Here is a 13,514-nt window from a genome sequence, read left to right as displayed (position 1 = left end):
TAGCTATTCCTCGTCACTATCACTCGCATAGGCAGCGAGCCCGCCTAGGGCATTCGCCGGCGCCGCCTGGACCTTTTGCTGCCGCAATGCCGCGAGCGAGCGCACCGCCTCGTCGCTGAGCAGCCCCTTCTTTGGCGCGGGCTCCTCCTTTTTCGCAGCCGGCTTCGGGGCGTGCTCCTTGTTGTAGGCCTCCCAGCCCTTGCGGTTCTCCTCGTCGAGCCGCGCCGCCTCTTCGGGCGAGAGGGCGAGGCGCTGGCGCTTGGCACGCGTATACTCTGCCCAGTCGACCGTGGGGTCGTCCTTGAGTCGCGCATAGTCCGCCTCCTGCTCTTCGCGCGCCGCATCGACGGCGGCAATATGCTTCTCGCCCTGCTCGCGCAGGTGCGCCTCTTCCTTCGGGAAGGTCTCGTTCTTGGGGTCGTCGGTCGACCAGCGCACGTTGAGTACCTCGTCATGGTCGAGCGACTGGTGCATCATGGCCTCCTTGGCAAACTGTGCATTCGCCTCGTACTTGTAGGTAACAAACGCAATGCCACGGCCGATCATTGCACGCACGCGCTCGATCTCACCCCACTCGCTAAAGTGGCGGCGCACGATCTTGGCCATCGCGCTCTTCTCACCGTCGGGATCGTCCGACTCCTTGGTGTTGCCGGTGCGCCGGAAACTCAGCGAGGTGTCCTCGTTGATGCGGCCGACGTACAGCGTGCGGTTCACGCGGTGCATCGAGCCGACACCGCCCATGTCGTCACGATACGACCCATGCTTCTCGCGGCCAAAGATATCCACGCCTTGCTCCGCCACCTCGTTCGCACGGGGGAGGCGGTGAAGATAGGTACAGTTTGCGCTGCGTTAGTCGTGCGACGTACCCATTCGGACAGCTTCCACGCGCAAAGAAGAGGCAGCAGTACGCCGCATCCTGCATGATACCGCCCCCGGCAGCCTGGCGCACACGGATATCGGCGCGCGTGTAGCCCGCATCGCGCGCAAGGTCGCATCGGGTCTCGGAGTGCTTCTTGTTGTGGGGACCGCCGTCGTCCGTGTCACCGTGCGACATCTTGTTGTACCAGATATTATAGGTCATACCCGCGGACGCCGACCGCTCAGCGCGCGTCCGGATCACATCCAGCTCCTCAAAGGAGATCTGCGGCCGCGCGGGGCGCGCATACGCCACGTCCTCCGCCTGGGCGTTCATGGTGAAAAGAGTGGAGCCCGATCGCCCGATCCTTCTCATGCCCCGTGCGGTGTACACGACGCTGGTGGTGCTGCTCCTGCGGCCGGCCGCAGGGGTGGACGCGCAGCGCATGCAGAGCTTGCAGCGCATTAGGCATACGTACGATGCGGCGTACACGCGGTGGCTGCCGCACATTACGCTCATTCCCCCGTTTCAGATAGAGAAAGAGGCCGAAGGGGAGGGCGTCCCTCCGTCCCTCGCACAGACCCTGGACGGGGTCAGCACCGACGCGCAAAAAGCGTGCGACCGCGCGGCAGCGCATACACTACGCCTCGCAGAGATCGGAACGTTTCGGCTGCGGCGGTACGAAAACGTGCACTTGCGGCCCGACGCAGCGACCGCGTCGCCGCTCATGGCCCTCCAGCGCGACCTGCAGAAAGAGGTCGCGCCGCATATTCCCAAAGGCAAGCGGCGCCGCGAAAAGTTTGTGCCGCACGCATCACTCGGCCAGGCGTACGCCGCGGATGACAAGCAGGAAATCATCTTCGAGGCGACGCGCGACCTCGGCCTCGACCGCCCCGAGCCTGGCCTTGTTGTCCAGGCCGACCGTATCCAGGTGATGTACAAGCCGTCGCATGAAAAAGGGGCGTATAATCTATGGCGCGAGCTTGTACTACCACATAGTTAGGTATAGCGGTCCCACAGCCACACATCGAGCGGGAAGCCGACCGAGTGCGCGAGGGCTTTGAGTTGGGTATAGGGCATGTTGACGCGGTACTGCATCGAGCCGAGCTTGCCGGCGGGCGACATGCGCACAAGCAGCTTTTGCGCGACGAGCTCGTTGATCTGTGCGAGCGCCGTCGCCGAGCGGCTCCAAAACTCGCCGGCGACGTGCTCGAGATGCAGCTCGTGGGGGTTGTCGTGCGTGCGCGAGGCGCGGTCGTTGGCGGCGAGCAGTGCGTCCTCGTTCAGATCCTGCTCAAAGTCGGCGAGCAGTGCGTGGTAGATTGCGAGCAAGCGCTCGAGCGTAAAGGTGCGCGGCCCCCAGAACTGCGGCCGATTCCAGATCTCTTTTTCGCCTTCGTCCTCGAGCAGCGCCGCGTCGGCGGCGGCCTGCCCTTTTCCGCGGCGCTTGCGCTTGCGCGAGTTGCCGAGCTCGCGTACAAAGTACTTGACATCGGTCTTGGTCGGGTTGTACGACGCAAGGAACGCAGAGATGAGGAGAAAGGCCGACATGGCCGGGAAGCCTGTGCGCCCCGGCCACGGAAAAGGCAGCGCAGGCGCGGTAGTAGCCGGCGCGCGTGCCTTCTTTTCCTTTTCCTCGATCCACTGCGTCGGGCCGACGGTGCGGGGCACGAGCTGGTGCAGCGCGTCGCGAATCAGCTCGGAAATGCTCGGCATGAGCGCGGCAAGGTTCGTCGTCTGTTTCTCGTACACGGTGACGAGGAGCACGCGCCAAATGGCCGCTGCAATCGTGCGAATCTCGTGCTCGTCGCGCACCGCGCCTTTGATCGAGTCGTACAGAAGCGCCGCATAGTGTTTGTGCAGTGTCCTGAGTGCTTTCGCATCGGGCAAGGGGGTATTTGGATACGCCTCGGCAAACGCTGCGTCGCACGCGTCGACGTCGCTAGCAAGGAGCGTAAGTACGTCGTCGCGGGGCAGGCGGGGGATATAAAGCGAGATCGGTGCTGCAGAGATTGTGCGTCCGGACGTGTCGCGAAAATCGGCCCAGGGCAGCGTCGAGCGAAAGACCACGACGAGGCGCCCTTGCAGCTCGGCAAGCTCGGCAAGAAGAGGCAGCATCTCCCACACAGACTCGGGCCACACATCGCGTGTGCGCTCCGCGTCGTGGACGACCAGAATGAGCTTGTTGCGCGCCGCGAGCTTTTTGATCGTGAGTAGAAATGCGCCGAGGTCGGCGCAAGCTTCTTTTCCGCCCCACTGGCGCACTACACTCGAAAAGAGCAGGCGGGGTGTGCATGCGACGAGGGGGCTGACGTGCGCGACGTGCATGCCAGGCTCGGCGTGGAGATGGGCTCGGAGCAGTGTGTCGGCACTTGTCGGGCTATTGGCCGCGTGCACGAGAATTGCGGGTGGACTTGGGGCTGTGGGCTGTGTGAGGGATGCGACGTACCTTGAGCAGTGTATGTAGCGTGGATACCGCGCGGTCCCAAGCGGGAATGCCGCTGGGGACGCCTCGGACGCCCAGCGACGCTGCATCCATTGTGGAGGAAGTGGAGAGTGGAGGAAGCGAGGGAGGCAGGGAGAAGCATGCGGTAAAGGGTACAGTCCGTGTGAATGGGCGCTGCTACATTGAGCAGCGAGCAGCACGTTGCATGATACGGACGAGATACCGACATTTCCAAGCAACAGGCACAACCGCAACTCGACACGGACAATTGCTTGATTTAACATGTCCCATCTTGCCGATTTCCCTTGCAACGTGCGCTTCCTAGTGCATGCCGTAGTCTATTCATGCGAGCTCTCGTCTTCCATACAGAACGTGTATACATTATGCTCATGCTACTTACGAGCAAAAGTGAAGACCCTTCAAAAAGGCCAACATGGAAATCTCCTCCTCGGGTGACAAGCCGTACGAGACGCGGTGCAGCTGCGCCGAGTGCCAGATCGAGTTCCATCCCGCACCTGCAAACGGCATGTTGGGGATCCACCACGGCTGCGGGGGTGGCGGCCACTGCGGGCAGTCTGCGCGCTCGTCGTCGTCCGGGATCGAGGTGTCGAGCACCTTCTTGGGCAGCGCCGGGTCGAGCGCGGCTGGGCGCGCCAGGCCGACGCCGTCGACGGTGCCGTCCGCGAGCGCCTCTTCCATACCCGTGCGCGTGCGGAAGCCGCCCGTGACAATAATACGCATCTTGGAGTCCTTCGACATCACCGAGTGGCAGCGCTGGGCAAAGCCAATAAAGAAGCCCTCGCGCGCCTTGGAGCGCTCGCTCTTGGGCTTGGCCGGCGCATTGTCAAACATCTTGGGCTTCTCATAGGTGCCGCCGCTGACTTCCACAAAGTCGACGCGGCGTGTCTCGGCGAGCCAAAGGACGTTCTGCAGCGCATCGTCCTCGGTGAGGCCGCCCGAGACATAGTCGCTCGAGTTGAGCTTGATGCCGACCGCGAACGACGCGGGGACGCGCGGCGCAATCGCCTCGATAATCTCCTTGATGATGCGGAAGCGGTTCTCGGCGCTGCCGCCGTACTGATCCGTGCGCTGGTTCGTCACCGGACTCAGGAACGTCGAGAGGAGGTAGCCGTGCGCGGCGTGCAGCTCGATACCGTCAAAGCCGGCCTGCGCACAGAACGCCGCGCCATCTGCAAAGCGGCGCACGACGTCCTGCACGCCCTCGGTCGTGAGCGCGGTCGGCGTGCCAAACATGGCCTTGTCGAGGAACGTCTGCTCGGCGCCCGACTTCATCGGCACGGGCGACGGCGCGACGGCGGGCTGCCACGGCGCACGGCCCGCGCCGCGCGCCGACTGGCGGCCACAGTGCACGAGCTGCACGACGGCGAGCGAGCGCTTGCCCTCTGTCGCAGGCACGGCCGGGCGCGCATCGTCAGGAGCACGGCCGGTGCACACACGGGCCCAGCGCGTAAAGGCCTCGAGGTACTCGGCGTGCTCCTTCTCGTTGCCGGGACGCGGCAGGACCACGTCAAACATGAGACCAATGTAGCGCGAGTCCACACCGACGTTGCCGGTAACCACCATGCCCCAGTCGCCCTCGGCCCAGGCGCGGTAGAGTTCAAGGAGCTCCTTGTTCGGCTTGCCGCCGCCAAACTTGGCCATCATCTGCTCCATCGGCGCCTTGGTCAGGCGGTTGGGCATCACTGCGCCGCACGGCAGCTCAAGGGGCGAGCTCAGTTTCTGCGTCGACATGATGAACAACTACAACGAGGGATGCGGGGTATTTAAGGACCGTGTATGCGATCACGGGGATAAGGCAGCTCCGCTCGGGGATAAGCAAGGTCTGGACGCGCGTACGGTGTCTCGGAACGCGCGTACGGCGCATCCGGCCGCGCATAGGGGAAATAACCCATGTTGGGGGCCGTGGGAAGAAGCGGCGGCCGCAGCACCGGCACCGGCTCTTCGTAGCGCTCGCGCACGTACTCGGGGCGGTACTCGGGGCGGTACTCGCGCGGCTCGGGGCGGTACTCGGGACGGTACTCGCGGTACTCGTCACGATAGCGCTCGTCGTAGCCGTAGTTGTACACAGGGAAGCGCTCGTACCCCTCGCGGTAGTACACAGAAGGGCGGGGGGGGTACGCATAGGGCTGCGACGCCCACTCTGGCGGCGGCGGCGGCGCGGCCGCCTCGTCGTCCGTCTCGTCCTCGTCGGCCGGCGCAAGGAACGCGGCAGGGTCCGCCGGCCAGCCCTCGACCGACGCCTTGGCCTCGTCGCTGAGCTGCGCGTACCACCCATTGACAAACTCGACCGCCGCCGCGCTGCGCTTCTCGTACGGCAGCGCGACATTCTCGACGGCGAGCGCGGCAGCCGCCTGAAAGTGGCTGCTCTCGCTCGCGTGCCGCGCGAAAAAGTTGCGTGTCTGCGCGGCAGTCTTGGCCGGGAACGCGGTCGCAAGCGCCGCCCAGTCCTTGCCGTGGAGCGCAAGGAGGCGCAAAAACTCCGCACGCTCGGTCATCGACCAGTGCGGCCCGCGCGAGCGGCTCTTGGGCTCCTCGTTCTCGTCGCGCTTCGGACGGGGACGGGGGCGCTTCTTGGGCGCAGGCGCGATGCCGGCGAGCGCCTCGAGCGCCTCGGCCGCAGCGAGGTCGCGCTCCTCGGCCTGAGTAGGCACGGGCTCGGCGGCCTCGGGCGTGCGTGGCTTGGTGCGTGGCCGCTTGGCGCCCGGCGTCTTTTTGTCCTCGTCGAGGCGGCGCTTGGGCGTCTTTTCCTCCTCGTCGCCTTCGGGCTCCTCGGGGCCGGCCATGTCGGCCATGAGCGCGCTGCCCTTGGCCTTCTTTGGGCGCGTCTTGGACTTGCGCTTGCGCTCGCGGCTGCGTGTGCTCAGCGCCTTGAAGTCGTTGCCGGGCAGGTGCTTGTGCAGGTAGTAGAACGCGACGCACTGCTGCATCGTCTTGTGGGGCAGGCCACGCGCAATGCGCCCAAACTGCTTGGGGTACAGCGCGTAGCGCTTCGTAAAGATCGCCTGCTCCTCGTCGCTCCACACGTCGGGGTCGTAGCCGCCAAAGTAGAAGTCGACGGGGTCCGCCACGTACCCATTGTCGTGGTCGATCAAGGGCAGGTCGCCTGCGACACGCACCGCCATGTCTGGCGCCGTCGCGGCCGTGCGGGCGGCACGCGTCACGGGGTCCTGCATCTCGGCATTCTCGAGCGAGGCCAAGATCTCGAGGAACTCGGCCTCGGAGCGCACCGCATCGCCAAAGCCCGCGCCGGCGCCGCGCCGCGAGGTGCGCGCGGCGAGCGGCGTCGCAAGCGCGGACTGGGCATTCGCCGGCTCCTCTTCGTGGCCACTGACCGACGCACGGCGCTGCATCTCGCGGCGCTCGTACACCTTGTCGAGGTGCTCGCAGTACTTTTTCCACGCGGCATTCAGCGTACGGTACTCGGCCTTGAGCGCCGCGACCTTGGCCGCACGCTCGGCACGCTGCTTTTCCGCGGACGCCTCGAGCACCGACGTTTTGCACTCGGGCCACTCGGTCGGCGCGCGCTCGTGCGCCAGCACCGCCGGCACCGTGATCGACGCAGCGGCGCGGCGGTTCTCGTCCAGGAGCGCGGTGACGTGCGTCGTGGACAGGGGGTACGTCGCGATGAGCTGCTTGGCCAGCGCATGCACCTCGGCCGCGGTCTCCTCCGAGACCGCATGGCCGGCCGTGTCTTGGACGATGCTCTCGCCGACGGGCGTCGTGGCAGGCACGCCGCCCTCGGCCATGAGCTGCTCGTCGACACTGTCGGCCATCGCACTGTCGGCCATCGCGTCGCGGGACGAGGTCGGGGACGCGGGCACCGCGTCCGCCGTGTTGGAAACACGGCCATCCTCGGCAGACTGCAGCGCACGCTCGGTCGCAAGGATCTTTTTCTCTATCGCTTCGTCGTCCAATGGAAGCGAGACCGAGGGGACGGGCTTGGCAGGCGGCACGGTCAGCGTCGGGCGCTTGACGCTCGTCTCGATACGCGTCGTCGGGACGACCGGGCCATGGTGCAGCTGCGGCTCGGTGGGGTGCAGCGGCGTGGCCAGCGCCTCGGCGGGCGCCTTGACGAGCGGCTCGGCCGGCCATTCCAGCGAGGCGCCGACCGGCGCATGTGTCGGAACGACGGCCGACGCCGGAGGCTCGCCGACAACGGCGCGCTTGAGGGGGTCGAGGGGAGTCGTTGGGACTGGCTCGCCATGCGTCCGGATCGGCAGGACAGGGGTATCTTGAGGAAAGGCGGGGAGCGCCGAATTAGAGGGAGCAGAGGTGGCATTAGCAAGGGAAGGAGGGTCAGAAAGGCGAGGCACAGAGGGGACAGATGCAGATGGCTTGGGGGTTTTGGGCTGAGCGCTCTGCCTATCTGCGTCGGCAGCCATGTCGGCAATGCGTACTTGCTCTGCGGCACGTTTTGCTTGTTCGGCGTCGCGCTCGGCCTGTTTTTGTGCTTCGCGCTCTGCGGCTTGTGCTTCACGCTCTGACGCTTGCGCTTCAGCCTCTTTTCGCTCGGCTTCCTGCTGTTCCGCTTGTGCACGCTCTGCCGCCTGCGCGTCTCTTTCTCTCTGCTCTTGCTCTCTCCGCTCTGCTTCGTGCTGCTCGTCGTCACGTCCGGGCGCTTCGCCAGCATCTGCCTCGGACAGGTCCATACCGTCCGAGCCACTATCGTTGTGGCGCGCCGCGCGCGACGACTCGTCGACCGCCATTCCTTCGAGCGGCCGCGCCTCGCCTTCGGTCTTGATAGGCGTGCTGCTGCTCTCCTGCTCGCCAGTGACGCGCTCCGTTTCGAACGCATCACGCCGCGCATCGAGCGGCGCGTGTACAGCACGTTCGCGCTCCTGCTCCATCTCTCTTGGCGGCACGTCCCAGCGTGACCCCTTGCGCTCTCTTTTCGGCGCGTCGACGCGTTCGTCTCTGCTGGGCTCGGAGTAATCGAGCTCGCTCGCTTTGGGCTCTTCTGGCGCGCCGTAAATATCGCTCTCCTCCTCCTTGTACGGCGGCGCAGGCGCCGGCACGCCGCTGTCGAGGCGGTCGTAGTCATAGTACCGCTGGTCGTCGCGTGCGTACTTGCGCTGGGCGCGGCGGTCTTTTCGCGACCACCCCCCATCACGCTGCCCTCGGTCGCGTCCGCGGCCGCCCCATGCGCGCCACCGCGTGCCCTCTGGCGGCACCGGGGGCGCGAGCGGCTCGCGTCGGTCCCATGGCGAGCGCGTCGCGCCGAACGCCGGCGCCCACCCCGACGCGCGCGCTTCTTGTCCTGGATGATCTGTATGGTTTGTGTGGATGCGTTCGGAGCCCGGCATGCCAAACGGCCGCTCAACGCGCCGTCCGTCGTGCGGGCGCTCCGCCTCGCGTCCAGCCATCGCGGGGGGATCCAAACCGCGGCGCTCTTCGCTCCGCTCTCGGCCGAGACGCCACGCGCCGCAGCGGAGCGCCGCGCCCCGGCGCTCTTGTCTTCTCCCTTCGTGTACCTGGTGGACTTTGATAGCGAAGATGGCGATGAAACGTATTAGCAAGGTGTGTGCGCTAGTAGGCTGACCCTAGGAATTGGCGGATCTCGGCCGTGATCCGCCGTCTTCGTGCAGTGCTGGCCCGACGGGCGACAACATGTTCCAGGTACGTGTTCCAACTAACGCAGTGGCAAGCGACTATCATGGGTCCTGTACGTGTCTAGACTAACGCAGTCCGACTCTCCCTACTCGGGCGGTGTCTTTTTCCTGTCGATCACCTTCCCGACCGACTACCCGTTCAAGCCGCCGAAGGTGTCCTTCTCGACGAAGATCTACCACCCGAACATCAACGCCAACGGCAGCATCTGCCTGGATATCCTCAGGGACCAGTGGAGCCCTGCGCTGACCATCTCCAAGGTCCTGCTCTCCATCTGCTCCATGCTGACGGGTACGTCGCTTTACTCACGCAGACCCGAACCCCGACGATCCGCTGGTGCCCGACATTGCGCACCTGTACAAGACGGACCGGCCGGCGTACGAAAACACCGCCCGCGAGTGGACCAGGAAGTAGGTATCACGACTAACAAAAGGTATGCCATGTAATGGGCGCCCTGGACGGTTCTATGGAATGCAGCGCTGCGCCGTGTCGCACGCTGCGTGCAGCTGGATGTGCCGCGTAACATCCTGCCTTGTACAGCACTGTCCTGTGATAGACAGCGGCGTGCTGCTATAGACGGCGGCGACGCCGTGCTCCGTAGCAACCCTGCCACGTCCGTGCTGTGCCTGACGGGGAAGTATGCTGATGCATTTCGCCCGGTTACGATTGGCTGGTGAGACGCGCAAATGCGGGGATTCAAGGGATCTATGCATATTAGTTGGTCTTCTTCACGGCAGGCGCCTTGGGCTTCTTGTAGGTGCTGCGGAAGAAGAAGATGAACAGCACAAGGTAGCTCGACAGGATCGCAATGCCCGACCACGCAGCATACGGCTCGCCCTCGCAGTCGCGGTACCACGGCAGGAAGTTGAAGTAGCGGTACACGTAGTGGTTGTACGTGCCCCAGTAGCAGATGTACAGGTCGATGAAGAACTGCGTGATCTGGAAGACGGTGATGAGCTTCTTCCAGGGGCAGCGGATACCAACACTAGTCAGCGCGTAGTACATGTACATCACAACGTGCACTGCGAGGTTCAGACAGATAATCGACCAGGCCATCGGCGTGCGGCCGCGGATCTGCGTGTAGCACAGCGCGGCGGTCGCCATGTGGTGATAGACGTGCAGGAACAGCAGCTTCTTCTTCTTCAGCACAAGGAAGACGGTGTCCAGCAGCTCCCAGTACTTGAAATAGTAGTTGATGATGTAGAAGAGCTCCATGCGCTTCGTCGTCACCTCGCTCAGGCAGATCGATCCGTGGGGGCCGTGCTTCATAAAGAAGGGGTACACGTCCTCCAGCATGAGGATCAGCAGCAGACCACTGCCGAGCGACAGCAGCACATTGTGCAAAAGGAACGGCACCTTGAGCACGCGCGCAGGCACCGCAGGGAAACGGCGCATGACTGCCTGGCCGCCGAGCACAACAGTCAGGTAGAGGATCGACATGAACACCACCTCGGGCACCGTCGACAGGGGGGTCACACCAGGCACCCACGCCTGCATCGGGCGCGTAGAGCGCTCCACGACCTCGGGCACAAACGACTTCACCACCTCGTAGACCGACATGGTGTACTGAATGTCCCCGCGCACGCCGCTAAGGCATGCTTAGTCATCGCGGAGTTAGCGCGGACGACGATGGAGCGTGCACGGGCGGCCAGCGTATGGTACGCGGGGCAGTGGGCCGCTGCTACGCGCCGGCAGTGGGTCCTGCGGAGCGCAGGGGTCGAGGGACACGCGGTAGCGGCCTCGGTATCGCACACCCTCATCGCTTGCAAGGACCACGTCCTGGCCGCCGGCCAGAACGCCGCTGGGGAGCTCGGCGGAATGCCAGACGCTACGCGCTGGCACACGCGCCGCATCGAGGGCGCGGTGCAGCACGTAGCGGCAGGCAGCAACTTTTCGTGGATAGGGAATAGCGAGCGCATGCTCGCGTGCGGAACACACAACCGCGGCCAGCTCGGTGCACTGCGTGCCGACGGCGCGCTCGCGCACGCCGACGTGCCGCGTGTCTCGGAGATCGCCGCGGGCCTCGACCACGTCGTGGTGCGCTCGGGCAGCGAGGTATGGACCTGCGGACGTACGTACCTCTTCTCACCCAGTCAACACCGACGGCCAGCTCGGACGCTCAGACGCCGGGCGATACGATTCGCATATGCGCCGCGTCGCCCTCCCGGACGCGGAGCGCGCGGCAAGCGTGCGCGCGGGCGGCGACACGTCGCTCGCGCTCACGGAAAATGGGCGCATGTTTGTCTGGGGCAACACCGAGTACGGCCAGGCCCTATGCGACTCGGGCGATCAGCTCCGGACACCGACCGCGGCGCCGTGCGATATACCCCTTGCGGACGCGCGCCTCGGCGGCAGCTTCGTGGTGCTTCGTGATGGTACGTACGCTGTGAGGATGCACGCAAGGACCAACCGAGTCATGACGAGAAAGTCCTCTTCTCGCGTAGCGCGGCGCGGGGTACCTAGTACGCTCGCGCCTCGTTGCGAAGCTGAACAGACGTACTAACCACAGACGACGGAAAGGTGTACACGGCGGGCTACGGCGCGACAGCGACAGGCGCAGGGATCCAGCGCATAAAGCAGGTGGACCTTCCGCATGCGCATTGCATCGGCGCGGGCCTCGAGATGGCGGCCGCAGCGACCGCCGACGGCATCTATGTATGGGGCCTGCTCCGTACGCCGGACGGGCTGCGGCATATTGCGCGCCCGGAGCGTATTCCGACGGATGGCCCGGGGCCACAAAAGGTGTCGGCGCTGGTGTGTACGCGCGACGCGCTCTTGGCACTGGAAGCGTAGGTGCAGACGTAGCTCGTACTGTCCTACGGTGACAATCGTTACAAGGGTTTCACATTGATTAGGACCTGACACTTGCGATCGTGCACGTCCAGCACTTGCCGTGCCGTTGCTCAATCAACAAACAGCTCCCATCCAGCGCACTTGCGTTCTTCCTAACTACTTAACCCCTGGTATATACTTTCGCGCGGCGGCCCACGCGCATGCTGCATCTTGTCAAACATCGGCTCAAACGCGGCCTTGAGCTGCTTGCGCCGCTCGAGCGCCGCCGGGAGCGAGTCCGGCAGCTGCGGCTTGCTTGGGCCCCCGTCGTCTGGGCCACCCTTGCGTTTCTTGCCCATGCTCGCCTTGATCTGGCGCATGCGCTTCGTCCACGACGCCTCAATCTCGCGATCCACCGCTGCCAGGCACGCCTGGTAATCCTGGTACGCCATGCGGTCCTGCGCGATCTTAAAGAGGCGCGCTTTGCGCTGCTCGTTCGCCTTGATCTGCGTCCGGAGCCGCGCCTGTGCGAGGCGCAGTGCGCTCGCGATCGGCCCGTCGACATGCTCTTGCCACTGCACCGCGACGTTCGTGTCGAGGAGACCGATCGACTCGCACTCTTGCCGTGCTTGCGCCTCGCTCTCGGCCATACTTTTGTGCGTGTCCGGCGGCGGGTCGACATGCCCCTCGTCGCTTCCCCGCATCTCTACCGGCTCTTTCGGGAGCAGGAGCGCAGACGCAAGGCGCTCCATCAGCGGGCCGCCGGATACCGTGCGGCTGTACATGTGTGTATCACGCAGCTCGCTGAGCGACGCCGACGACGGCGCGTCTTTTGCGAGAGGCTTGTCGTCGTCGTCGCGGCGGGGCCGCCACGGCGTGGCCTCGGGACCGTGCAGCATCCCAAGCAGCTCGGCGTCCTCCTTCTCCCACACCTGCCTGTAGTGCGTGCCGAGCTCTGGAAACTGAAACGGGTACGGATCGTCGTTCTTGCTCGAGAGCCACGCGAGGTCGTCCTCGGTCACTGGCTTGAAATACGCGTCCGCATAGTTGTAGAACGTCGTCGCAGACACCTGGGCAGTGTCCTTCACCTGGCGTCCCCGCCCAGCTGCGTCTTTTTGGTTGCCAATGTCTTTTTCGCGCCAGTCTTTGTTTGCAAAGTCGTCGTGCACGTCCAGCGGGTGGGTGGGGTAGGTCCGCGGGGCCTGCACGACCTCACGCTGGGGCAGCACGGCGGTATCGACGTCCTCGGGCACCTCCCAGCTAAAGGTCGTGTTGTCGGTAAACGTCTCGCCCTCCAGCGCAAGGGCCGGCGTCTGCCGCGGCGGCTCGGGGCGGCGCACATCATTATTGTGCATGCGCAGCTTGATCCCAAGTCCGCCACGTCGCGCAGGCGCCGAGCTCGACTGCGCGAGCTCGGCGTCGCTATCCGGCTCGGATTCGAGCTCGCTGCTCTCGTCTTGTTTTGGCGTGTGTGTTCGCCGCTGGCGCCCGTACGTGCGCCCGACCTTTTGGCTTTCCGGCTCCCACTCGACCTCATCCTCGCTCTTCTCGTCTTCCTCGCGCTTGACCTGCACCGGCTTCATTTTCATGCGGGGCGCACGTCCACGTTCAGCGAGGAGCGATTGCAGCCGCGACTCGGCATCGTCACGCATCGCGTGCAGCTGCGTCAAAAGTTCATTGATCTCATCGAGCGGCGGAATCTCGGCCTTGGCGCCGCTTAGATACTTGCGGTACGCCGGCGCCGCGCCGCGCAGCGACGCCAGTGCATCCTGGCTCCCCTGCGCCGCCGGCATGAGGAGGGAAGAAGCCACG

At 64.9% G+C, this 13,514-nt stretch overlaps 8 protein-coding genes across 8 annotated transcripts; 3 read left to right on the top strand and 5 right to left on the bottom strand.

The window, feature by feature from the left end:
* Positions 1-3: 3 nt before the first annotated feature.
* On the bottom strand, positions 4-1,192 carry CWC2 (Pre-mRNA-splicing factor; the record flags this gene model as incomplete). Its single annotated transcript, XM_060267553.1, has 2 exons — positions 4-844; positions 867-1,192. The coding sequence occupies 2 exons, from the start codon at positions 1,190-1,192 to the stop codon at positions 4-6; spliced, it is 1,167 nt and encodes a 388-aa protein (XP_060123536.1).
* A 37-nt stretch (positions 1,193-1,229) lies between these two features.
* MJAP1_003626 (uncharacterized protein) lies at positions 1,230-1,825 on the top strand (the record flags this gene model as incomplete). The annotated part of the gene is made up of 2 exons (XM_060267552.1): positions 1,230-1,792; positions 1,816-1,825. 2 exons carry the CDS (start codon positions 1,230-1,232, stop codon positions 1,823-1,825), a joined length of 573 nt encoding a protein of 190 aa, XP_060123535.1.
* Positions 1,826-1,855: 30 nt separating this feature from the next.
* Positions 1,856-3,395, bottom strand: MJAP1_003625 (uncharacterized protein; the record flags this gene model as incomplete). Its single annotated transcript, XM_060267551.1, has 2 exons — positions 1,856-3,190; positions 3,306-3,395. The coding sequence occupies 2 exons, from the start codon at positions 3,393-3,395 to the stop codon at positions 1,856-1,858; spliced, it is 1,425 nt and encodes a 474-aa protein (XP_060123534.1).
* A 303-nt stretch (positions 3,396-3,698) lies between these two features.
* MJAP1_003624 (uncharacterized protein) lies at positions 3,699-8,686 on the bottom strand (the record flags this gene model as incomplete). The annotated part of the gene is made up of 2 exons (XM_060267550.1): positions 3,699-5,034; positions 5,160-8,686. 2 exons carry the CDS (start codon positions 8,684-8,686, stop codon positions 3,699-3,701), a joined length of 4,863 nt encoding a protein of 1,620 aa, XP_060123533.1.
* A 244-nt stretch (positions 8,687-8,930) lies between these two features.
* UBC1 (E2 ubiquitin-conjugating enzyme) lies at positions 8,931-9,344 on the top strand (the record flags this gene model as incomplete). Its single annotated transcript, XM_060267549.1, has 3 exons — positions 8,931-8,939; positions 9,008-9,221; positions 9,244-9,344. 3 exons carry the CDS (start codon positions 8,931-8,933, stop codon positions 9,342-9,344), a joined length of 324 nt encoding a protein of 107 aa, XP_060123532.1.
* Positions 9,345-9,644: 300 nt separating this feature from the next.
* Positions 9,645-10,490, bottom strand: MJAP1_003622 (very-long-chain 3-oxoacyl-CoA synthase; the record flags this gene model as incomplete). The annotated part of the gene is made up of 1 exon (XM_060267548.1): positions 9,645-10,490. The coding sequence occupies one exon, from the start codon at positions 10,488-10,490 to the stop codon at positions 9,645-9,647; it is 846 nt and encodes a 281-aa protein (XP_060123531.1).
* A 69-nt stretch (positions 10,491-10,559) lies between these two features.
* MJAP1_003621 (uncharacterized protein) lies at positions 10,560-11,723 on the top strand (the record flags this gene model as incomplete). Its single annotated transcript, XM_060267547.1, has 3 exons — positions 10,560-11,001; positions 11,024-11,305; positions 11,440-11,723. 3 exons carry the CDS (start codon positions 10,560-10,562, stop codon positions 11,721-11,723), a joined length of 1,008 nt encoding a protein of 335 aa, XP_060123530.1.
* A 152-nt stretch (positions 11,724-11,875) lies between these two features.
* Positions 11,876-13,495, bottom strand: NGG1 (Transcriptional regulator; the record flags this gene model as incomplete). Its single annotated transcript, XM_060267546.1, has 1 exon — positions 11,876-13,495. The coding sequence occupies one exon, from the start codon at positions 13,493-13,495 to the stop codon at positions 11,876-11,878; it is 1,620 nt and encodes a 539-aa protein (XP_060123529.1).
* Between the last annotated feature and the right edge of the window lie 19 nt (positions 13,496-13,514).

This window comes from Malassezia japonica, chromosome 7, assembly GCF_029542785.1.
Source record: "Malassezia japonica chromosome 7, complete sequence".
Lineage (NCBI taxonomy): Eukaryota > Fungi > Basidiomycota > Malasseziomycetes > Malasseziales > Malasseziaceae > Malassezia > Malassezia japonica.
Note: the sequence above shows the minus strand (reverse complement) of the source record. Positions and strands in the feature narration are given on the sequence as shown.